The 26,926-nt window shown below is 32.9% G+C and overlaps 2 protein-coding genes across 7 annotated transcripts; one reads left to right on the plus strand and one right to left on the minus strand.

The window, feature by feature from the left end:
• Positions 1 to 24,457, plus strand: LOC126774930 (synaptic vesicle membrane protein VAT-1 homolog-like). Of its 4 annotated transcripts, none has more exons than XM_050496587.1 (9): positions 1 to 372; positions 12,412 to 12,541; positions 13,898 to 14,113; positions 15,790 to 15,941; positions 18,535 to 18,638; positions 19,448 to 19,503; positions 19,901 to 20,095; positions 20,267 to 20,504; positions 22,176 to 24,457. In XM_050496587.1, exons 1-9 carry the CDS (start codon positions 122 to 124, stop codon positions 22,211 to 22,213), a joined length of 1,380 nt encoding a protein of 459 aa, XP_050352544.1. In that variant the 5' UTR covers positions 1 to 121; the 3' UTR covers positions 22,214 to 24,457. The 4 variants fall into 4 exon arrangements, with proteins under 4 accessions (XP_050352544.1, XP_050352545.1, XP_050352547.1 ...); XM_050496588.1 differs by having other exon boundaries at positions 20,267 to 20,482; positions 22,178 to 24,457; XM_050496590.1 differs by having other exon boundaries at positions 20,267 to 20,482; positions 22,190 to 24,457.
• A 40-nt stretch (positions 24,458 to 24,497) lies between these two features.
• LOC126774932 (dynein light chain Tctex-type 5-like) lies at positions 24,498 to 26,882 on the minus strand. 3 transcript variants are annotated; one of them, XM_050496592.1, is made up of 3 exons: positions 26,749 to 26,882; positions 25,955 to 26,148; positions 24,498 to 24,713 (listed from the first exon to the last, which is right to left on the minus strand). In XM_050496592.1, the coding sequence occupies exons 1-3, from the start codon at positions 26,827 to 26,829 to the stop codon at positions 24,548 to 24,550; spliced, it is 441 nt and encodes a 146-aa protein (XP_050352549.1). In that variant the 5' UTR covers positions 26,830 to 26,882; the 3' UTR covers positions 24,498 to 24,547. The 3 variants fall into 3 exon arrangements, 1 of the variants encoding a protein (XP_050352549.1); XR_007669847.1 differs by lacking the exons at positions 25,955 to 26,148; positions 26,749 to 26,882 and adding an exon at positions 25,732 to 25,916; XR_007669846.1 differs by lacking the exons at positions 25,955 to 26,148; positions 26,749 to 26,882 and adding an exon at positions 25,717 to 25,916.
• Positions 26,883 to 26,926: the final 44 nt, after the last annotated feature.

Genomic DNA, 26,926 nt, shown 5'->3' on the forward strand with positions numbered 1-26,926 from the left:
CCACTCATTCGTTTCGCGACGCGTTGTCTCGCCGGCCGGCTTCCGCCTCATTCTACCGGGCTCATTCGCATCGCGTCCGCTTGCCGTATCGCTCGTTCGTACATTTCACCACACATTAAACATGACGGAGAGCACAGAAACCACTGCTGCCGCAGCGCCCGAAAAGACTCCCACTGAAAATGGCACAACTGAAACTCCTCCTGAGGAAACGCCTGAGAAGGCCACCGAAGAGAAAGAAAAGGAGACTCCACCGCCAAAGGAGATGCGCGCAGTTGTTCTAACTGGCTTCGGCGGTCTGAAAACTGTTAAGATTTTGAAGAAACCCGAGCCTACAGTAGCTGAAGGAGAGGTACTGATTCGCGTTAAGGCATGGTAAGTCAATTTTCTTTTATTTATTTATTCTTTAGTCTTTATCGGCGGGTTTTCAAATTTTTATACCGACTAACTCAAATTGTAATTGGGTGCCAGTATCTACTTTCCGATTTAATTATTACATTTTATCATTGACTATTTTTGAGGGAGGTAGATCATTGTTTCAACTTTCAACCGGCAATTTAATGTCAAGGCTTTTTTTGTTGAACCGGTATCGTTTACTTTATTAATTCCGAAAACGATTAAAATTCGTTATGTATTTTGACGGTCAATAAGACATGATACAGTTTCACGGGCGGTGACTCGTACCTACTTACCCAGTGCCTTGGCTGCACTGTACATTTGGATCCCGTTCGCTGCGTCTCGCCTGCTTCATTAACATCTGCCTGCCTCGCCGTGTTGCACGGCTTATGTACCCGATTGGAAATTCTGCACGCACACTTGCATCCTTTGCCTGCCGGCGGGTGACGCGCCCGCGCCCAAAGCGGATTTACACTCTAACGACCAGCCTGGAGACGACGTACGCTTTAAATTCATGTCAAATTTTATTTAAAGATTTAATTTTGAATATTATTTTCGAATCGAACGAAATATATACAAAACAAAGGCGTTACGTTATTACCGCAGTAAATAATGTTATTGTCAAACGAAACTGTAAAATGAGTTCATGCGAAAGGGAATTTAAATAACTGATATTGTTCTTTGTTTGAATTTATCGCTCCAGTGCTTCAGATAATGCATCGAGGCAGTCTCGCCGACAGGCTACTTACGAGTCATAAGTTATCTGCCACTTTTCTCGTTAGTGTTAACTGCTGTAACAGCCTTAACAAAGTGAATACTTCACTTTTAAGAAACAATTGGCGCGCTATTCTTAACATAAATTGTTTTTCATTTGCAATTGCTCTTATAGCTCAATTGAAATTTCCTTCTTTTTGCACTTAACTGATGCGTTGAAGTCTAATAGATGATAAATAGGTAGGTTCTAAGTTCAATATAAGCATCTTTGCAACCGTATTATCTTATGAAGGAAGGCAAGGTTAAGGGATTGAGAATGCGTAGGTGTGAGGTGCAAAGCAAGCTTAGTGCATCCCCGCTGTCTCTAAATATAGCTCGCTTATCGCCGACTTACTATGTAAATGACCGCGACATACTCTGGACCAGCTGCCGCGAAAATATAAATTGAACTCACGTCGTTTTCAACCGGAACTGGTTGAATATTTACTATCATCTCACTTAACATACAATATGCACGCGGTCCTGAATTTTGACATTTTATAATAGCTTCATAATACCCCAGTTGCACACACGTCGACGGCTCTTATATTGGTCGACTTTTTCGAATTAATATATTTTCGACGTAGGAAGGTATTCTCTTTACGTTATAAGTTCAAGAAGGGATATGTTTAGCTTCAAAGATTGTCTTTAAATATAAATACAGCCCAGTTCAAGGATAAACGAGCCCTGTTTGAAAATATAACATAAACAAAACAACTAACGACATACCTTGAAGACTGTTGCCCTACAATTAAAGTGAACTTACGTAAAAAAAGATATTTTTTATCTAAAAAAAACCCATTCAGAGAAAATCATGAATATATGGTTAAAAACACTTAAGTATTCAACATGTTACTGAAAAAAGATTATGTAGGTACTTCAATAGTGAAGTAGCAATAAAATCAAACAACCGTCTGACAAAAAAAAATTATGAAAAATATATCACACTATAACAAGCAGATAGATTACGAAGTATAAACAGTTATTCATTTAATAGCGCTATTAATTTAATGATATGTACTATTATAAAATGAAATCTAAACCCATAACAGAGTACAGTCTAGGCGTGGACGCTTTAAAGACGCCGCTCCTCTTAATATGTTTTTAGAAGGCATCAAGAAGAGATCGGACAGATGAATAACACACCATTATATTCAATTAGGTCAAGTCAGTGTCGGAAACGTCTTCCGAGAACAACCTCATGTACGAACGTCCAATGATGCTTTCTTTTTCTGAGAGTTCTATAAACTTATGAAAATAAAAATGATAGATAGGTTATTAATTGCTTTTTTTGAATTCAACTGTGTGATACATTGCATTTTGGTATATTTATTTAACTTTCAATGTTTTTGGAGTTTAGTGCATATTATATGCAGTGCATTATTGAAAGTGCAGTGTATATTTTATTGATTCATTTCGTACATTTTTTATATAGAATAATCAATCGCACTATCATCAGCATCAGTCTTGTAACAACGAAAGTACGTGTTAATTGCTTACATCCTTTCCTTTGTTGGTGTATGAATTTAATTCCTAAAAATAACATCTGCCCATCGTGAGCGAGGGCTGGGCTTTATGGTATAAAGTGCAGCATTGTGCATTTTAATAGGCTACGAAGCCACATAAGATGGGAGAGATGAATTTGTTTATTACCCTCTTCCTTATTGAGAGCGTCTGTACAAGATAGCTCTCATCCTATGAGTCACTAGAAAGTAATGTTCTTGAACTAACTCGATTCGAATAACTTGCTAAGTTCTACCTCTATCGTTGAGTGGGTGGACTTGCTTCTGCAATTCTATGGTGGTTTACTTATTACTTGAGGGTCCTAAGGACCAGATATTTCTATTTCTGACAATATAAAATATTTTAAACATTATTAGTTTACATATAATTACTTTCACTTTCAAAACGTGATACTGCGTATTGTACTTAATAACTACAATTGCTCGGTTGAGGTGTAAGTTGTGTATGTAATCGATATGGTAATATAATTTATCGTTAGAAGTAAGAGTGTATCTCCATCACCTTAGGACGCTAGTTCTGATATTTACGGTATTTCTATTACAAAGTCATTGTAACAATGGTTTACGTATTTGTAATCATTTGCAAAACAATTGTAGTGATCGTAAAGGGTGACTGCAAGCCATGCGTCACGAACTTATTTTTGATGCGTATGTTTTCTACTTGCACTGATGAGTCAAACTAAGTTAGTTATCGATATTGACTCATTTCCAAACAAAAGCAAATTCAATGCTTCATATTTACAAGATTTCCTGTAGATATTATCGATAAGACTTCAATAAAAAGTTTATTTGCCGAATAGAAACGTTTACATCTTTATGAGGTTATTCATAATATTAATCTCATTAGACAAATTTGTATATATACCTACATTTTATGGCGTACTATTTGTAGGTACATTATGAAATAGACATTTGGTCGAGGACATGTGGTGTGACTATAAATCCCTTGCTCGTATAGCAGATGCTGCTGGCATAGTCGCGCCGGTCTGGCTGTCGTTCGCCGTACATTGTTCGTGAAGTCAATGAACTCACGAAAATGCTTCATCGCTTATTGTGCCCATAATCGAATCAGCTCGCCTCTTATGATAGTATACATATTGCATGTTGAATTGCTGAATTTTGTCACAAAAAAAAATATTACAAAATTCGTGCATATTTGCAATGACAAATCTAAGTTCGAGATATATTTAATAGAATTTCGTCCCTAATGTGGTCTACGCTAAAATATATATACATTGTAATAAATGGTCCGGATCGCGTGCACGTCCACATAGCTATCATTATCATAATATATCATTAATATTGAAGTTTATTCTATCGTTTCATATAATGTTCTATAATTGCTAGCCATCAATTTATATTGTGCTAAGTAAATTGAATTGGAAAATCCCGTGACTCGATGCTCGTATGAAAAAGGGGTGTGGTTGCGTTGCGTCGGGGGAAGGAGGGTGCGCGGCGGCGGCGGCGGCGGCGGTGGCGGTGCGTCAGGGGATGAGGGTTCCGAGTGCTTCTGTAATGTCTGGCGAGGGCGGGGGCGCGGGGGTGGGTGCGGGACGCGGGCGGAGGCCACGAGCAGATCAATACAACGCGTCCCCGGTCCCCGTACCTCGCAACCAATCTCCGCAGGTCCTTCGTCTTTCGACGCCGAAGCTTATTATTTTTAAAGCACCCGTTAAGCATACCTACGAATGTATGTGTAGAGTTTTATTCTCATTCAGTCTAGCGGATTTAGCTGATGTTTTCGATATCAATATAAAGAAATATATATGTGCACTTACAATGATATAGGTATTATAGGTATTTGTAACATCGATACTTGAATAAATAGATACATTTGTATTTAAAAATAATGTTTCAACAATCGAAAGCAATTTACGAAACGAATTTACGAAATTACTGGGTTCCAGTTTAAAAAAAAGCAAAATACAATTTACATCTTAAATTCAAAAACGAGGATTGATTAAGAATCAATAAATTATTTTACAAACAAAATCCTTTTCAATGTTATATATGAAGTATCTCTTGAATGCATAGTTTTATTGCTACGAGGCGACTGGAGCGGAGACAAGCAATTTATCATCGGATCAGAGATACCCAAGATCTTTCTCTGGAATCATTTTCATGATCCATTAAATTTAACTGTACAACAATAATAAATAAAATTATTTTACGACTGAAAATGTTTGAAATCTATTTTAAAAAGATTTTCTGATTTAAGTTATGAATGATCCAATTGTCAATAAGAATCAAAACATCACTTGAACCGTTTCAAATACCTATTTTTTTTATAGTTGGAAAAGAAGGATGCCGGCATTTATGCTGTACTTTATATTTCATAATAGTCTTGATGACTCGTGTCACGTATTTTGCAATTTCATTTTCATTCCAGTTTCATTGCCATATCTTGCCACGTGTCGATGAAAGCTCAATCGCTTTGTTCAAGGTTAGGGTAGTATCGGGGTGAATAATTTTGTCCGACGCTTTTATGTCATCTTTAAGTTTATTTGATACGCCCCAGGCTACGTTTTTACCGCGCACCCTAATTTATAAGCAAAAAATTGCACAGAACTCGTTCGGTAGCATCGACCATAGCAATATTGCAACAAGTACAAAACCGCAGTGCCTTTTTTGGCAGTCTGGTAAAAGTAAATGTAATGGACGGTAACTTCTGTTGTGAACAATATATTACGGTAGGTATGCTAAAATCTTTTGTTCTAAAAGCGAGCTGCTTTTCAAAGGTATCGTGCTTTAATAGTATGTGTTTAGAGAATAAATTCCGGTAGTGACTGTGGATCTATATTTAGACAGAAGTAAAAGCACCCTCTACACGTCTGACAAAATTAAACTCGCTCTAAGATTTTGGGGTGCGAACCTTTTTTGTCTCCTGACATTTGGGACGGTCAGTGTTATGATATTCCGTTTATAACTTAAACGGGCGTCATGTTGGGTGTAGATGCCCTTTTTTACCCGCATGGTTACCAATGAGGGTCGATTGAATGTGGGTTATTTAAATAAAAATACTAAAGCGTTTAAATGGCTTAAAGTCAAAAATATAATGATTACTAAGTACTTAATGTTTTTTGACAAATGTACTTCAAAGACTATCATTATTTGTACGAAATATATATCCATCCATATCGAAAATTCGCTCTTATCGTTCACACAACCTAAAAGTATATATAAATAGGGATATTCATACAATGTGTTTTATGAAATTATTATCATGAGCACATAATGGAGTTTCGTCATAAAACTGTTCGAAAGAAAGCAATTCCTATGATTACGACTCGTAAAACTGTTCCAAGAAGATTGATAAGATTTTGGAATGTCAGGAATGGCAGTCAGTATCGATAGTATTGTTTGTTTAGTCATCATTGTACAAACAGAGATAATCATTTAATCTTCTTTTCTACGTACCAACAAATTTTGAGTATGTTTAGTTTCAATATATATCTACTAATGAATAAATAGACATGAATTGGTTTAATTTGGTATAGTTTATACCTTAAAAAATTTTAATAATTGAAGTTTTGATTACAGATTTATGTTTTATCTAATCAATATGTATGTAGTAATGATAAGACTGCAGTTATGTATTCATTGAACAACATATCAAACACGGTCATTAAGATCTAAAGAATGTATCACGTATCGTGGTTTATAAATAGTAACAGTACATAAGGGCGAGGAGGACATAGATATATCAGTGTTAATCAAATAACTTATATATTATATATATGAAAAAAGGGAAAAAATTAGAGGTTCCGAAATTGAACAGAAAATAAGACAAAAAGTTCCCTCGAATAACGTACCGTAACTTTATATCGAAAAATACTGGTTTCTTGAACCTTCGAGAACGGCCGGTTACTATGAGAGTACTACTGTTGCTTTTGAAAGCGATAATTGCTTGATTATCAATCGAGTTCTTGTCTGTTTTATATCCGTTATTAAATGTTCAAATGTTTCTGTTCATTGTTTGATTCTATTTAAAATATTTCGTCTTGCTCTATCGCTTCTTGGTGTAAAATAAATATTTAGAACAAAGTTGAGTAAATTGTCGTTGGCCGGATTTTTTTTCTGTTAAATTTATGCTTGTTTGACCACCCCAAACGTGTGTCCACCCAGCTGTGGAATGAAGACTCATTTCCTGAGAGGTCAATAATTAATGTTGTTGAAGATTGAAATTTTGTTATTGTTATGTGGGATTGTTATATACTAATTTATTTTACAAAGAGGTTTGAGGTTTATTTTTTTAATCAAAATTAAATTTAATAATAAATTAATTTTATTGTGAATCATATATAGTTTTTTTTTTGTTGCTTACTACAATTTTTATCTATAATATTTGTACCAAAAATACAGAATTTGTAAACACATGATAAGGAATTCTATAATTAAATAATGCAACGCGGGTAAAAAATAAATAGACTTATCAATTCGTAATATTACATTTTAAATCAAAACATTGCTTAATATATTTATGAAGGATTTTACTAAGAGTAAATCTGTTAATTCTTGCTTAAGGAGCTGCTGGCAGCTAATATTTCTAATGAAAAATCACTGAGGTGTCTGGCAGGTCATTTAAAACTACATAAATAATACATATCAATGCATGTGGCTGGTGTCTGTCGTGAATCGGAAGCAATGGTCACGTGTGAGTGACGCATTGTTCAACAGCACCGCTAGCCGGATGCATGAGACCAGCTAGCTTCCGATTTTCGAAAAGACACCCGAAGGATTAACAGGATTTACGAAGAGATATTTTAAATATTAAGCGTACTATTTGTGTACTAAATTAATACTAACGTCATTTGATTTAAATTAATATGTACTAACGGTAATAATCCGCCATTAATCGGAAGGAAGAGAACAAATCATCGTTGAAAATAATTAATGTCAAAGTCCACTACACTACGTACAAAATATTTTTACCCGAGGAAGGAAAGGCTATAAGGCAGAATTTCTCCCAATTCTATATAAATATAGATTAATATGATTATTGTATTTATCATCTAGTATGTTAGTGAGGTTTCAGCTAGATATGCACTTACGCGTATTATAGTTTTGTGTAGTTATATTTAATTTGAATATAAAAGCTTTCTGGGCCAGCTTAATTGTATGATGATGTTAAAAAAGCATAATTTTATCGTTGGCCGTAATTGTTGTATGTTATTCATTAATGTACCCTAAATACCTTTTTAGACGGATAAAAGCATGAGGTTTTAAGTCACGCTATTTACTTTTGTAGACTTATTAACACAATTCATATGATCACGCGATGTATGTTGCCCGAATTCCATATATTTACATCAATAGTACTTAGCTAGAAAACAATTAAAATATACAATCAACAAAAATTACAATCTATAATTGATAGCGAAGCAATTACAGTAGATTAAAATAGTTATAAAATCTTAATAACAAAAAGTTCTTGAAAAATGAATATCTAAACGTTAGAAATATAAATCACGCGTCAGGATATTATAACTTATTAACAGAATATAAAATACCGATAATTGAAGCCGCAGTTTCCTGTGCCTATTCATAATACTATCGTAATACAGCGTAGGTTAGTTCGCTAACTCGTCAGCAGCCAGCACATACCTACAGAATACAAATGAATCAGAAAGCACGCGAATGAGGAAATTCCATTCGGTGCGGTCGTACGTACTAGCAGCACGTGAAGCAAATCGTGCTATTTTTATTCACAAATCACAATATTGTTCAACTACTGTCCCTTCTGTGAGTAACATAATAATAATTTCAAATGTTACATATTAAATGTATAAATCAATAATATATGGCACGCGGTACATGCTGACAGCATTGCATTTACGAATAAGGCAGATAATATGAACATACAAAGACTGCTCTTATTCAGCAGGCATGATGTCTTCTATGAATGAGTAAATCAATAGGCACTTTTAATAAAACGGTTATGACTGTGAGGAGAAGTTATTTTACCAGACATTTTTAGCTTGTCTATTTCAATTTGATATCTAAATTGGATCCAATTAGTCGGATTACTGAGGACTGACTCAGGGATTCGCTAGGATTATTGTGCCTGCGTTCATGAACATTGTATATTTTTATTTAGCTGCTCATTTTAATTAAAGTTAGTATAGATTTTTTCAAGAATGCAAAATTAATTTCATTAAATAATACGGTCAAATGTTTTTGATTTATTGCCTAACCTACATTGCGATGTGGATAGTTCCAGCACTTTCCTGAGTATAAGCACGTTTATAACATGAAACATAAACGCCGGACGGAAAAGGAGCTTCAAATGTATTGTGGTGGGCCTACGTTGCATTAAAATAACGCATCTAAGCTATGTAATAAGTGTATACCGCAGTTACGGATACTCAATATGCGTATTCAAATATATTTTTATCCCATCATAACTTTCTGATAGTTATTGAATTTTGTGGCCTAGGCGAACTAAAAATGTTCTTAAAGTACATTTGATTGTTTAAAATATATATTGCTCGTTTAATATGTCGTGAAATATTATTGAATGTAACTTATGTGAGTTCTATTTGTTTAAATCTAATCATTTTACAATCAATCAAACACTATTCGTGAGCTTACGATTAGCGAGAATTTTATTTTAAAAAAAAATCGAGTAATAGGGTTGTTGACTTTAACTTTTAGTCACATTAGTTTAATGTTGTAGATTGCGTGAGTCTAACACTTAGGCTAAATAGTAGGTATTATAGGCACCCTGACGCGTCGCCGTCGCGACGCCCGACGCCGCTGGGTCGCGCCGAGCCGACGGCGTTCAAACCTGATGCAATTTTAAATTACCCCGAACTCTAGGGTGTTTCCATTCATTCCTTCGTTATAACTGAATATCGAAACGTGCACGACGAGGGTGTCGCCGTGCGAACTTAAGAGTAATTTATTCATCATTATTCTTCGTGTATCATTCGGCGTTGCTTAATAAACCGGAAAGTTATTTGAATTACGTGAATAGAAATTCTACATAACGCACTTATCGCATTATCGCTTTACTAGGGTTGTAATCGGTTTATTGTGACCATCAGTGGTTTTTCAAAGACGTGACGTTTCGTTATACTATTTGATTAAAGCACTGAGAAGATATTATTTTTTAGGACATTATGGTAATGGTAAAAGTAATTATCAAAATATTTCATGGCAAGACATCGCTAACAGTTTAGTGACATGATTTTTATCGAACTTAAAAGTATGTTTTTGAGACACGTGACGTCACTCGGTGGCAGCAAATAACTAAATATTAAAAAAAAAAAATACAAACTACCAATGTATACTTACTTTTGAAAAACGGCTTAAATTATTTAATGGTTAGAGGAAACTAATCTTTTACCTGCGCGTATTACGATCTATTGATGTAAAAAGAAGCCATTCAAATTGTTGAATAAACGGTCAGGTAGCGTGCGTGGAAATTTCAATGCGAGTAAACGAGTGCCGGAGATTATCTGAGCTTAGCATTCCAACTCACGGCATTTGAATCCCAGCAATGAGCATTGATTATAAAGGGTCAGGTTTTTTAACAAAACTATGGTTATACTGAGCAATAATTTAGCTAATAAAAATGTATGCGGGCGGCAAAAAAACACAATATCGACAATTGTGGTGACATTAGTGAGTAGACTCGGTTCGATTCCTACACGAACGTAATTACTAACAATTATTTAGGGCTTACATTAATAATATTGTAAATTCAGTTGAGAAGGGGACCGCTCCCTGAACTACATCGAGCTGTGGCGTTCGTCCCCTCAAATGAATCAGGCAAATAACAAAACTGTGTAAACAATGAACCCGGCGCAAACTGTGATTCATACGCTTCGGCTAAAGGTCATTTTAATAGGAAGATACAATTTTTGTAGCAAGCTTGAGTCACGTTCATTCATTCGTTCAATAAATATTACTGGGGGGTTGCCTTCGTCGTGTTTATGTGTACATTTTGTTAAGACTTAGCATTTGTATCCTGTATTTTTTTTTCTTTCATAAATATTATAATAGTAAAATGACATCGATAAACCTTACTGCTTATTAATTAAACTATTTAATACTTAATTAATTTTATTCTAATGTTTCATTGAGGTGTTGTTTGACTTAAACTTTCGTTTTAAATATAACGCAGTATCTAGGTACTTCTAAATGGTTCAATCCTAAAATGAAATATCTATTACCATTAATCTCAATATGTTTTACACATTATACATTATATTATTCAATACTCAATATATTTTACACATTCATTATTTCATTTTCATTTCATTTATAACTTGCTTGGTTTTTAATAACTATCATTTTAAATTTATTTCCGTTGAAATTAATGTTATTAGATTTTATTAATAAGACAGTATAATATTTAACAACTTTTAAGACTAGTCTAACATATTGACTTAAAAAAAAACGAAATGCGATAATATTTGCTGCAAGAAATATAGTAATTAAAAATTATCTAAAAATTATTATGTGATAGGTACTAAAATATTTATTTTTCATTTAGTTTTCTAAACACGCAAGACCACCCATCGTGAATCCGTTTAAAATTCAATGGCATGAATTATTGGCATTTACACCTGAACGCCAAAATACTTATTGCTAGGTTTTTATAGGTTTAGGACATTTTAGTACATAAAATTGACCAAGGTTTCTTCGTTATTCATATATCAATTCGAGCTTCTATACTGCATAAAACAGTGGCCAGTAAATATGGTAACACGAGTAAACAATAACTGACGTCATAGCCATTGTGTATATGAATAATACTACATTATTTCGATACCTTTGTCTTGTTAGGGCTGTTTTTTATCAAGCTAAGAATGTTTAACATCACTAGGTTGAATTTAAAATAAATATTCTTCTGTTTAATTTGTGTTGTTATTAGATTAGTTACTCTAATTAATAAGTTGTTTGATGTTGATGAAATGTATTCGAATGGATTCAGTCACTCGCCAACCCTAGTGGTGGGAGGTGGGAGACAATCGCAAATATCGATTACTTCGACCGCCGCCCGCGGTTTATAATACCAAGCACGTACCAACCGTACAACAATTACATGTATTTGCGTTACTACGCATATAGACCTAATCAACATGAATCACACACAAGGTAACATTATTACTTTTAAAATATCCGCACGTTCGTCTTCCGAGTCAATAAAAGTCGGATGAGTATACAAATTAAGTGTTACTTCCTCTAAAGAAAGCAGATTGTTTATTATCAACATATTTTAACGTGTTATATGTACAGGTATCAATCAATTCGATATTTAAAACGATTGTAATGATTTTTTTTTAATTTAAAGTAGTTATAATAATTGTTGGAGGTTACGAATTACATTATTCACTTTTCTGTTGTGAAAATACAACTTTAAAAAAATCATTAATGCTTCATATAATTTGCAGTAATCGGCAGGTGTCGTATTCAAGTTTATGACTGATGATTGATACATAGACATGTATTAATATTTAAATGTTGGTTTCTTTATTCCGGTCGTGTTCTGGCGCGTAATAACAAATGGCTACCGCATTCCTTTGCCTCACTACACTAATTGGGTACTTCGTTTTATTAAATGGTAACGAGATCCATATCATGTACTGCGTGATGTGTATTAAAATATCAAGTCTTTAAAAGCAGATAAGACAACTTCCGAAAACACATGTAATTGTATTTAATCCTGGATTTTAAATTTAAATAGGCTTTACAAACAATAATGGAACTAATTATATTTTCTCTTTTGTTTCAGCGGTTTGAACTTCCAGGATCTGATCGTGCGTCAGGGTGCTATTGATTCACCACCCAAAACACCTTTCATTCTTGGCTTCGAATGCGCTGGAGAAATCGAGCAGGTTGGAGAGGGTGTTACCAACTTTAAGGTAAAGTATTAATATATGTACCTATATCAGTGTTGATTTAATTACAGTTTTTGATCAAAATTAAGTTGTATTCCGATTTATTTGTTTAATTAATAACAGAAGTAACTTTTTTATTTTTAAAGAGGAAAAAATAACATAAAATTTTACCTGTATTTTAAACATTTTTTTAATAGGTAATAAGTCTTATGGCCTAGTGGTTAGAACGCGTGAATCTTAACCGACGATCGTGGGTTCAAACCCGGGCAAGCACCACTGAATTTTCATGTGCTTAATTTGTGATTATAATTCATCTCGTGCTTGACGGTGAAGGAAAACATCGTGAGGAAACCTGAATGTGTCTAATTTCATTGAAATTATGCCACATGTGTATTCTACCAAACCGCATTGGAGCAGCGTGGTGGAATAAGCTCCAAACCTTCTCCTCAAAAGGGAGAGGATGCCTAAGCCCAGCAGTGGGACATTAACAGGCTGTTACTGTACTGTTATCGAAAAATAAATTGGAGTCAAGTATATTAACATGTTACTAATACATTTAAACACTAAAATAGATCAACATGAATTCATTCAAGTTATAAGCCTTTGGCTTTTGTATTAAAATATTGGATCAAAAGTTCGTCTATTGACCTGTCCGCTTTGATTGAGAAGTCCCGCCCATGTCGGCTATTTTTTATCTAACACCGAAACCTGTCATGGTCACGACTTACTACGAAGGTGTGAAGGTTACTTCGTTAAAAATATTTATATATTAAATATTATCACGAATATTTGGAATAATAATGTTCAATCATAAACATAAAATCCAAAACGATACGAAATAATTGCATTTTAGAACATATTTTTCATTGCATTGCTCTAAATTTGCATTTACAACCCGTAATTAAACAGAACAGTGTGGTTAAGTTTAAAGACTTCATGATAAGAGCCTTGCCTGATTAGAGGGATGAACAGGAATGGGGTATTACTGTTAAAATAAATATTTTCTACATTTGACATAAAGTAGATACAGCTATTTAAAATGGTTACAAGATGATAAGTTTATTTCACAAAAGGTCGAATTTCACTTTAGATCATCGCGTCAGTCAATTACTAATAATTAAAAGTGAATTAGCAGAGCATTGACCTCATTTCTTTATAGATGTTGGAAGGATGCGATACTTCAAGTTAATGATACTATTAAATTGACTAACGTTTGTAATAATCAAGTAGGTACGTTGTGTATGGTTGAGCGTGAAAACGATAAATAATATAAATGCTTACTCGTAAATAATACCGGTTTAAATTGAAGTTAGTTTGTTTGTTATGTTGATAATTTGAACTATTGACAAAATGATTTCAAATGAAATCCTCTTTTCTTAGGTTGGAGACCAGGTTGTCGCTTTACCTGAATATAAAGCGTGGGCTGAGCTGGTAACTGTACCTGCTCAATATGTGTACGCTCTGCCCGAGGGTATGTCTGCATTGGATGCGGTGGCAATTACCACTAACTACGTGGTTGCTTACCTACTGCTCTTCGAGATGGCTAACCTGACTCCTGACAAAAGCCTCCTTGTTCACTCCGCAGGCGGTGGTGTGGTAAGTTAATTTTTCATAAGTTCTCACGTATAAAAATAGTATTTTATAAGCCTGAATAACAGAATAATTAGAGTATAAAAGATGTATATGTGTAGACATTGACATACAAAAAAAAGTTAGATAAAAACCGGTCTTATGCATGTTTAATTTGAAAAACTAGTCTGAAGCTCAAAATAACTAGGTTTAGACGAGATAAGATCTCGTTAAAAAAATGAAATATTGATAATTTGATGTATAAGGGAAATATATAAAATACCTAACTATTTTTGACTCAATTTTTTAAACTATTTTTGAATCAAGTTATTTTTGCAGTTTTTTAATATAATGTTTGAATCAAGCGAACGCTCAACAAATCCGATTTTCTATCCTAGAAGCCTATAGCGTATTAAAATGAGGCCGGGAGAGGTCGGCTTACTGCTATTACTTAAGTTTCAATTACGCAAACTAGATAGGATTGCAAAATACGAATGAAGCCTTTGAAGCAAGATTCGACGACCCGCGTTGTAGTCTGTCATTATTACGCTTTTTATATAAATGGTAGACAAAGTTGTTGTTTTTTATAGTTCTTAAATTTTTACTTCAAATATTATTAATGTTTTTTTTCTATTACACTTATATATTTGACACAAACTTTCCTCAATAAGATTTAGATAAAAACTCTTTATTTTTACTGTGGATTACTAATAGCGTATACATATATATATCAATAACATTTCATGTAGATACTAAACTTTAGCCACAAAATACATAACGGAAAACGTTAAAATATAAATCAGCAAACGATAATAAATACAAACCGATGTACTCGCTTGAAAATCTTTTTACTTTATTAAATAAGTGAAAAATAAAATTTCGTCGGAACTGACATGCGCAAATAAATGAAGTTTGCTAAAAATAATTCCGTAGCATTGACCCTGGGAAGTGCTGTTTAATATCTACGTATTGGCTTATAAACCGCAAGTGCATGAGAAAATGAGCTTAGTATCTGAGCAAAAACAATGTAAATTGTCTAATTGCGTTGAATTGGGTGAGAAAAATCCTAGTGTGCTCTGGAATGTTCTCGCTTCCGACGTTACGTCATTCATTACCCTGGAGTCAATGACCTGCAATTTAAAGTGACATTTAAGTAGGTATCTTAGATACATATGACATCAATAAATTTTATGGAAAATAAATGTTCTCTTATCTTCTTTGACTATAATGTTTTTCATTATTTTGGAAACGAGAAATAATTAATTATCATGTTTAAAAATGTTATATTTTTAAGTATATAATATTGTATGTTCCGAAGTATATTTTTTATGATGTAAATGTATTTACCTTACTAGCGTTTATTATGCTTTGCAATTTGTTGAGGCATAGATAGCTCGAAGTTGTATTACACAATGGCTGAAGTGTTTTGATTCGTCTTAATATTATGCTAATTTATTAAGAAATAGTGTTATATATTTGAATAAATTGCTTAATGGCATCTATGTGTCAATACGTAAACATCAGAAATTATCTTACTATTAGCAACTTTACCCTTAGACCTAATTTGTATATAAATAAATAAATACACTGTACGATGACGTATTATAAAAATATATAATACGTTCGTCACAGGTGTTTTATATCTATCTTTTGAATTAAAAAAAACTCAAATGAGATGTCTAATACCGTCTCCAATGTAACAGGGTCAAGCTGTAGCTCAACTGGCTAAGACGGTGGAAAATGTGACAGTTTTCGGTGTGTGCTCCAAGAGCAAGCACGAGGCTTTGAAAGCTAACAATAACAACATCGATCATCTGCTGGAGAGGGGCAGCGACTACACCAGCGAAGTGAGGAAGTAAGTATCTAAATATATATGTTACGTATAGCTTATAAAATAATTTCAACAGTCACGTTTCCTGATTTACGTGGCGCAGGTAAGTAGTAACTACTTATAAGAGACGCATTACGGATTTACTTTAAGCTTTCCATCTCGCGAGTATCAAGCGTTAACGTTTTCTGACATCAAATATTATTTTAAGAAAGATAAAGTTTTTTAAATGTTATTTAAAACCTTCATCTAGATTAGTGAAAATAAAAACTGATAGTAATATTAAGAATTTCGATGAACTTGAACATAACATTTTTTTGAACACATATTTCTTTCGTAAGGTAAACATTTGTATATAGAAGTATTCCCGTTACATATTCTCTTTATTTTAACTTTCTTACGTTAAAAAATATAGGATAAAATTTAAAATGATGGACTTCAAATATTTGATCGTCATTTAAAAATAATTTCGATGCAAAATAAAGGTTATTTTTATATTTATATAATGTTATTCCAAACAGAATAAATCTTAAACATCTGAAGTTAAGTATTAATCATATTTTGTCAGCACTAACACACGCTGCACTCACTGATTTTATTTTTGATTTCTTAATATAGAACAAGTCGCTTGAAAATAAAGTAATGTGTTCACGAAACGATATATCGAAGTCATATAACTACTCCAAAATGAAAAAGGTCCTTTGTTGTAAAAAATGTTAAGTTCCTTCGAAAATAATAGTCATAATAATAATTATTATTATTGTAAACATTGTTGGTGAGTAAACGTAAAACAAAATGTAATTTATACAAATAATCAAATGAACGAATTCTTTAATAAGTAAAAAAGCAACTGTAAATAGGGCTAAGGTCTCCTCTCCTTTTTGAGGAGAAGGCTAGGGAGCACGCACGAGCACGAGATGATATAAACACAAATTAAGCATATAAAAATTGTGTCGTGCTTGCCTGGTACTCAGAATCATCGGTAAAGATTCACGGCTTATAGCCACTTGGCCACTACGTTTTCTTATAAAGATAAATAAACGAAATAACATTTTGAAATGATTTTTTTGCAATATGCCTATTTGATTTAATTTGAAGTGTTTATGATATTTTACAATGAAATCATCAACAAACTTAAGTATTTAGAATTTTAATTCCTTACATTCCTTACAGTAATAAACTAATTGTTCTAGATCCCAAGCTTTCTTAATTGATAGTTATTAGTGTTACATATTTCTGTCCCACCCATATCGCTCGCACTCGTGTGATTAAAACAAGACCAATTTAGAGAGAGCTGCGGTATCTCTGCTTTATATCAATAAATATTAGGGTTACCTACATATTTTTGTACTATTGTATACTTTAATGAACAAAGGATAAAATAATAAGTAATTTTGTTATAATTAAAAACATCCTACAGATATATTTACATTTATTCAATATAGGAAAATTATTCTGTATCAGATTGTATAAGAATATATTTAGATGGTAAAAAACGTGGTGTTAGTATTCGTTGTTTTAAATGCAGAACAGTACAAAATGAATGACTGGTGAAAATATTTAACTACTGAGTTTCTTCTCGGTTGTTCTCGATAGAATGTATATCCGGAACTTGTGAGAAGTTTTTTTAATTATCTTATAAAATAAAGATTCAAAAGTTTTTTTTTGAGTCTACTTGATTAATCAATATTTTTATAATCAAAAATACAAATAACAAACATAATATTGCATAGTATTGTTTATTCCAAGAAATCAAAATAAATAAAAGTTTACATTATAATATATGTTACGTGTTTGTCTGTGTGCCGCTAGATTAACATCAACTCATAAATAATCTCTATCTCGTGATGAACAATGCTGTTATATTATAAAAATTGTTACGACTTTCACTTAACGATATAATTTGACACCCCTACTAAGTGGTGTATGGGAACACAGCTACTAAAGTCAAGGTCCAATTAAGTTGGGAACAGTACGCTAATTGTTCCGTTTATAACTCGCTCCTTAGGGCAGCTGCTTCGTAACAGCAGCGCGGCATTTAATTCTCGTAAATAGACAAAGATATTTTTATATCTGTTGAGTTCTTTTCAACGTAAACAAACCGGGCCACACAATCCTAATGTAAATAAACAAAACAGTTCCTATTACTGTCTGTAAGTGAGGCCGCAGACGCTATCGTAATATTTAGTAAAATCCATAAGAATGTAGTACTGGCAACCTATTTACAGTTCATTATTATTTATTATCGTAACTCATAATGCATTAACCGCTTCTAATCTTCAGAGATCAGTAATATGTGAATATAAAAAGCCTACTTATCCTTCACATCGATACCACTTAAATATTAATGTTTGGAGATTTACATGATCCACTTGGGATTGTCTTTGTTTACGATTGATTTTGTGACTTGTCACCTTGAAATGCCGATTCAATCAATTCAGTCAATCTATAATCTTACTAAGAGGTTTTATAAAAATAATATTATTATTGTTATTCTGTTTTTATTTAGCCTTTTTTGGTAACACATTAAATTAACACAAGATTTCAAAGATAATCTGATGATATGAAGATAACAATATATCTATTAAAACGATTATATAAAAGTGTGCATTTTACATAGGATTACACCGGACGGTGTCGACATTGTGCTGGATTGCCTCTGCGGTGAAGAATGTAACCGTGGATACTCTCTCCTCAAACCAATGGGCCGGTATATCCTCTACGGTAAGTTTATATAAAACATTGATAAAACTTTGTCGGCCGGGCCGACTTCGGCCACGGCGGCCTTTCAAATTAATCAATGGAACCTAGAGTCTAGACAACTACCCAAGATATATTATAGTAAACAACCTTGTATGCACACCCAGGTGCACCCTCTATTCCCTTTTCTAATTATCCGATGGGACTGCAAATCCGACGCGAGCAGAGAGGAGTTCTCCGAGGCAGGGCATTGTAAACACTTCCAAATTCTAAAGTCCGGACTGCTATAGAGAATTACTTTACAGAAAGCTGCAATATTTTTTAGAAGCCTGACCTGCTATTTGAACCGAGTAACTCCAGATCCGTAGTTTTATAAGTTGGTCACTAGACCAACATGGAATACAACTTTACAACTACACAAAATGTACCCAAAGTTATTTATATCATAACATCGTTCAATGTTTTAAGTAGTAATAAAGAACTTTTATTTTTATTACCTCTATGTTTGTACGCCTGTAAAAATGATAGGCAATTTGAACAACACTGAATTGGGTCAGATGAAACCGATATGTGCCGCTAACGCAAGCATTATTTAAATTGATTTCCTCGTAAAACAGACCAAAATAAGAATTGACTAAGTTTTGATGTCTCAGAAACCTTATAGTAAACTTTGAAGTTTCAACCACGACCTTATTTCAATTGATGTCTGTTAATTATATACATATATAAATAGAATCAATATTGAGCCAAGATTCTGTTTATTTTAAATCTGTTAAAGCATAAGAGTAATATCATTTGTGAGTTGAATGCACTAAACAATTATGGTATCGCAGGATCATCTAACATCGTGACCGGCGAAACTAAGAGTTTCTTCAGCGCAGCGCGTGCCGTGAGTATTTAATATAATAATTATCGTTGGGGCATCTCTTTGTCTTTGAGGTTATAATTAAGGTATCTTAAGAAATACTTTTATTATAAAATATTTATATTGTCAGAACAGTTGACTATCTATAATTACATTAAAACAACGTTTTACTCATTAAAATTTTAAAGTAAATTCTATTGAAATAAAAATTTATTTGTATTTGTCTTAAATGTAATATTTAGAAATATATCTATACAATTATTAGAAAGATCCATGACCTACCTTACTAATAATAAAAAATTGTTATACTAAAATACACTTAAATAATAACAGCAACGAAATAAATATTTTTTAAGTTTCGTTAAGAAGAATGTTTTTCGCTTCGACTTTTATCAGCAATCTGACGAGTGTCTCTTTCCAGTGGTGGCAAGTGGACAAGGTGTCTCCCATCAAGCTGTTCGACGAGAACAAGAGCCTGGCCGGGCTGAACCTGCGCCACCTGCTGTTCCAGCACGGGCGCGCCGACACCGTGCGCCGCGCCGTGGAGCGCGTGTTCGCGCTGTGGACCGACGGGAAGGTCAAGCCGCTGGTGGACTCCACCTGGGCGCTGGAGGACGTACGTTACTAACTTTTTCACTATCAACTTTTGCAACACTATTTAGCTTTGTCTGAATTTTCTGGAAAATGGTCTGTTTATGTATTTATTTCAGCCAATAATAGTAACGACGAAATGAAATCAATGTAATAAAAAAATATCTTAATCTCATTTCATATTGAATTAACACAGGTCGGTGAGGCGATGCAGAAGATGCATGACCGCAAGAACATCGGCAAGCTTGTACTTGATCCGTCGCTGGAGCCCAAACCTAAGCCCGCCACGCCAGCTAAGGGTAAGGCCGGTAAGGAGAAGAAGCCAGCTAAGGAAAGTTCCGAGGAGAAGAAGGATAAGGAGCCTAAAGAAGAGGAGAAAAAGGCGGAGAATGGTGACAAGAATGGTGAGGAGGTCACTAACGGTAGCGACGAAGGTCAGTCTCGATCGATCTATGACCAGGCATGCGTAGTATAGCCGCTTCACATCGTACGTATATTTAAAATTATTTATCATAATACTGGATCAGCGACTTATCATGGCAAGCTTATTTGATAGCTTGAATGCTAACATAGCATAGCAGGCGTGAGGCGACATTGTTAATGTATTGATCATATATAATTTTTACTCTAATTATATAAGCATAAAATATGAATAGCAAAAATATATAGTTATAACATAATTATCAAGTTAACGAAAAAAATGGTCATCGTAAAATAATTATAATATATTTCACATCACATTATATACATACAGCTCAAGTCGCTTTGCCAAGTTCGCCGAAAATTTGGAGTACAAAACGTTTTATTTTGGCTTTTATATAAATACTACGAACAGACTAAACGCACATGGATGGCTTCCAGGCTGAAGCCTTGCTGTTATCTGATACTGCAGCCTTTAGACTTGCTTATGCCATACGCTTATGATCAATGCTTTTATTACTGCTTAAATATTAAATGTAATTTTATTAGATGTACTCAAAGACCGATTCTGGATTGTACATTTCTAAATAAATTAAAATCAGAAGGCAACTCATACACTTGACTAAAAAAAACATTTTTCTTAAAAATATATAATTTATAAATCTCATTTTAATTTGATGTAATTTTTTATTTAATAAGGGTAAATTATCATATCATAATGATATAAATATTATAAAAAGTAAGATTTATTTACACTCATGTACACAAAGTAAAAAGCTTTTGTCGAGTGGCCAAAATATTGATAGTATTTCCTGTTAGTACCTTCAATCATAGAAGAGTAAGATGCCGGCACGGCTTTAAACTTTCAAAAACCACTTTGCATTAAATTAATATAATTATCCTGTATAAAAATCATATTTGGCATCAATTTCTCACAGCTTATATATATATATATATATATATATATATATATATATATATATATATATATATATATATTCACATTTTAGCTTTGCTTTAGTATTTTAGGAAGGCACAATTTAATTGCGTTATATTTAATACTATTTACAGCGCCACATCTATTGGATATTCAAGAATAAAATAATTAGTTGTTATACGTTCAAAAGGAAATATATATATATATATATATATATATATATATATATATTATGTGTTTTTTTAGCTCAATCCAGAGTTGAATTTATTATTTGAAGTCATATTTTATACCAAAATTAAAAACTTGTCTAAAGGCTGTTACTAAATGTACGTCTAGTCAGCTTGGTCATAAGAAATCGAGATAATCGTACTGAAAAATTCAATTTGCAAATATTTGTGACATTAAAATGTATGCAGTGCTTATATTTATTATTATTATATGGTTTATAGACGAAATATGTTGAATACCACACAGGCTTTCACAATAATATTTTTTTTGTCAAGATGATCACGATTTAGCATGTTTAATTCATTTCATTATATTAGGCATACATTTTCTACACATTAAGCAATATTAGCAGATATTTATTTACTTATATAAATGCAATAATAATAAGGTATTACATACATTTTAGGTAAAAGTAAATGGGATATTGAATACATATACAATCATTTTGATTTATATTTTATAATGAAAGTGATGATTTTTATAGTGAAAGAGTTTAATAAAGAAATAAACACAATTCCAGAGTCGAAGGAGAAGGAGAAGGAGAAAGAATCTAGCTGAATTGTTTCGCCAAAGGACAGGACCAGACAAACCACCGCCAATTGATTATTTTAGAGTTGATGCTGCTCGTTTTGACGGCCGCCTTGTGCTTACACCGGCGTCTCACTGTGTTGCCTCATGTTTTATGTTTAATACAATTATTCAATAAGTCTGAGTACGGCTCTGTCCGATCCTCTTTCTTCTTTATTGTTTTCTTAAATGTAACAATCGGTTCGGACATTCTCGTACAATTTTCGATAAGTTTAGTTTATAAAAATCTATCATCACTTTCTATTCTTATATATATTTTTAATGATATAATTTAAATAGTAATGAATTTGTTATTCGACCAGCGAATTTTTATTGAATATCGATTTTATTCCAATTTTAATTTCTAATCAGGCCTAAGTTAAGAAGTTTTCGAACTGTCGAGTCTTATAGTTTAATGTTTAAGACTTTATTTTAGGATGAGATATTTTAGTCTGCAGTTATTTTGAATGGCTATTGTATATCTAAGGTGCAGAGATGCTTAATCTTTATGTATGTTAAGCTTTAATATTTTATTAGTAAATGTTTAAATTTTGGCCCTGGAGACCCACACCCGCCCTCGCGCCGCGGGTCGTTCACTCACTCGCCGCTCTTTGAAACTTCAAACGAATGAAACCTTGCGTGTGATATTTTGTACTAGGTATGCTAGATATTTTGCGGTATTTTATGCTGCCTATACATGACATTGATTTTTATTATTTGAGTGTAAAATACAATCGAATGTTTTATAATTATATTTTTATACTTAGAAGTTTTGTAAATTATTTTCTAGTTAAGAAAAGAAACAAAAATCAATAATCACTTAATCGCACCGGTCATTGTGTGTTGAATGCGATAGTCCGTTAGCTCAGACTACAAACACTATACCGATGCTGACAAGCTTCGTGAAACAGAAGCTGCGAAATATTTTGTCTGTCGGTGGTTTACTGTGAAATTCAACGTGGTTACGACACCTTCGATATAGTCATATTTTTATAAACCAAATGTCGACTATGAGATCTCTTGTTAAGTAAAAAGCCTTTTATGTATCTTTACACACAAATATCACATATCCAAACATAAATACACTTACTTAAACACAATGTACATTAGGAATAATGTTTTGATAACAATATTCACTATATATAACTACTATCACTATAATAACATTTCTTTTCATATACCTAGCATATATTTAAAATTACTCTTTGATTTTCGTATGTTTATAAGTAATGTTTACCGCCATATAATGTACAGTATGGTTATAACCTATAAGTGTATGTACCCAGTACTAATAAACTTTTTATCTGTATAACATATCAAGCGCATGTAAAACTTATATTTGAAAGGCTGAGGTAGTCCGGATTTACGGAATAAAACGAGGCTATATAGTTTCCAATACCTGGATAGATACTTACTGCTCAATAATATTACCTGCCAGCGTTGACGCAATGTATGTTCGAATCTAAAGTTAAACAGACAAACTCGTAGATTTTTTTATAAATTTTTACCCTTTTCGAACGTTTTTTGCAAGAGCATAATTTGCGTGAGCGCGTGTTTAGTGTCCGAACTTAGTATCACTTAAAGTGTTTAGTGCAAAGCGTAGAAACCGTTAGCCGCTGGTTGTGAGCTCGCAAGCACCAGACAAGAGAATCAGACTGCCTCCGACTTAGATTGAAAGAAATAAACGTATGTTATTATGATAATCAAATAGAGCAGCAACGCGCTGCAGCTGCGACACGTTGCTTTATCGTACGGTGGCTTGGTGCTAGTTACGTATCGTGCGCGGATAAATCTTGCTTCAGTGTCTCGGACCAATATCTTAAAGCTATTTAGTCTTCTTAACACTAATCTTCGTCGCTTTATGTGTCAAATATGTGCGAATTCCTTAATGTTAACATATATTATTAAATTCTTGTGTATATCGACCTGTATAATGGTTTAGATTTATCTGAATTCTCTTCTATAAGGTTAACGGATGAAACTCAACAATGATAACGTGAGCTGGAGTGACCGCGCCGTTTGTGATTGTGTCCAAAATTGTTGTAGGTTAGTATCGAATTTGATGCCAATATTTATTGTCGAGAAGAGCGCCAGAAATGGTGGAACCTGCGCCGTCACACCAGCTACAGACTGGGTCGTTAACATATTACACATTTATTTTTGTAAGGGCGGGCCAGTGTGATATCTATACTATAAAATGGATAAATAAATATGTATGATCTGTAAAAATGCTTATTCACGTCTTTTATTTACTAACCTCTCAATAAAACCCAAATTACAAAGTCGACATTAAAAACAAATTAATTTTAATTTAAATATAATTATTTAATCAAAATAGACACCATAGACGACAACATTAGCATAAATATGGCAGTTTTCAAAATTATGTGACGCGAAAGCATCTCGTTCGTGGTCCCAGAGAAAGGAGTGAAACATGTGGACACTTTGCTGTCTTCTCTGACCAATCGTTACACCGACGATTATTCTGTATCTGGAAATTATAAATAAGATAAGCATAATTTCAATAAAAAATCATACTCTTTGTTAAATATTACCTTTTATTTATATATGGAGTATAATAATAATGATATCCCCAAATCTAACATTATTATTGGCATCCAGACCGGTCGTCGCTATATTTTACTGATGGTAGGCCTTTTGTAAGCTCGTCTGGGTAGGTACCACCCACTCACCAGATATTTTACTGTAAAACTTGTACTTGGTACTGTTGTGTTCCGGTTTAAAGGGTGAGTATAATTACAGACACAAGGCAGGACATATCAACTTAGTTCCCAAGGTTAGTGGTGCATTAGCTATGTAAGCAATGGTTAAAATTTCTTACAATACAAATGTCTATGGGCGTTGGTGACCACATATCATCAGGTGGCCCATATCCTCGTCCGCCTACCTATACTATAAAATTTATATATATTAAATTGATTTCAAGAAATTTTAAAAGACAATAGGTAATTAAGGTTGTGATAACGATATCTTCTTGATCGATTTAGCCGCTATCTTACTTAATGGATATAGTGCAAATTCATCCATGTCCATTCTAATAGTCAGATGGAACGGCAAAGTTACACGACCGGAAAGGCCACGCACGGGACCGATGTGCCAAACTTTAGGTATGCGTTTTCCGAGGCCCGCTAGTGTACCATGGCCAGATTTCTAAATTCGGGCTGCAACAGCCTGTATTTCTTAACAGAAAAATAAAATAACTTATAATTTATACAAGCCGGGATTTGAATCTGTGACATATTTATAAAGTGAGAAAACATTATTTATTATATATGAAAGTTTATATTCACCACCCACAGTGGAGCAAAGTGGTGAATTAAGCTTCTGACCTTCCTTAAAGAACCCAAATAATCCCAAAAATCCAAAAGTTTACAGCGACAATTTATAAAGGATAAAAGCTAGTATACTCCCGACAGACTTTCTCGGATAGATTAATGAATTCATTGATTTTACATTTAAAAATGTATACTAACGTGATGCTTACGTACACTTTATGAGCATTTCTTATTTCTACAACACAAGCAATATAAACAAGACATAACTGATACACCGGCGATCATTGGTAATATATACATCATATTGGATTTTGTAATATTTTTAACGATGCCTAGAATTCTTATTGTTTTGCTAGATTTTTACTATACATTGTAATTTTGATAGATGTATTGACAATTATAATAACAGTAATATAAGTTCCTACTCGTGACATACCTGTCATAATTTTCTTCTTTTATCGCTGTCCTTATATTTTCTGCTAAACTAAGACAAAGATCTGGAATGAGCTTTTCGCTATATTCGACATCAGCAAGTTCTGAATTCACGAGTCGCTTTAGGATTTTTTCCACGTTTTCAATATTGAAGTGCTTTCTTGGGTTTAGTTGATATGTGGGCTGATAAGTTCGTATCTGTTTTGAAATAGACTTATTTTCAGACATCTTTAAGTTTGATCAATAAGATTCCTTAGTTCTTGTGTTTTTTTTAATACATTGTTTGACTACAGTAAAAGATAAACATAGTAGGACTACAATATTATAGTACTACTAATTCTATACGATTAATACTACTAATTCCCTACAAATAAAAGCGATAAAATGATATTTTTTATCATTTCTGATTCAACTACATAAAAAAGTTACTGGTACTAGTATCAATCAAAGGTTAGTAATTATTATTTCTGTTATTAAATTATAAGTTTTATTTCAATTAAATAAAGTATGCCGAGTTAAATTATTTTAGCTTTCAGTTTTAACTGTACCTGTAGATATTTTTGTGCATAAAAAAAATAAGAAAGTATATATAATATCACGAAAATATTTAAAAAATGTTTTCACTTAGTATTTTGTGTACGTTTAAATAAAGCAATTTCCTATAAAATTTGGTTTTATTAAAATAATTTTTAGCTTATATTTAATTTTATTTTATATAACATTAATTATAATGAATTTATCAATTTCAACAATTATAACCAGTTATTTATATACTTATTCTATGTTATAAACCTTTACCATTTTCTGTTTGTTACTTGTTCGGCGATTTAATCCAAATCCGCTCATTCGAAATGAGATTCGTGTATATTCTTTCGACATTTTTTATTCCAATAATACTTTAATAATTTTAATTTCGTAATAGTTTAGTAACCTGAGCTTTGAGTGTAACTCAATAACCATCCTGATTTAAGGAATG

Source organism: Nymphalis io, chromosome 17, assembly GCF_905147045.1.
Source record: "Nymphalis io chromosome 17, ilAglIoxx1.1, whole genome shotgun sequence".
In the NCBI taxonomy this organism is placed as follows: domain Eukaryota; kingdom Metazoa; phylum Arthropoda; class Insecta; order Lepidoptera; family Nymphalidae; genus Nymphalis; species Nymphalis io.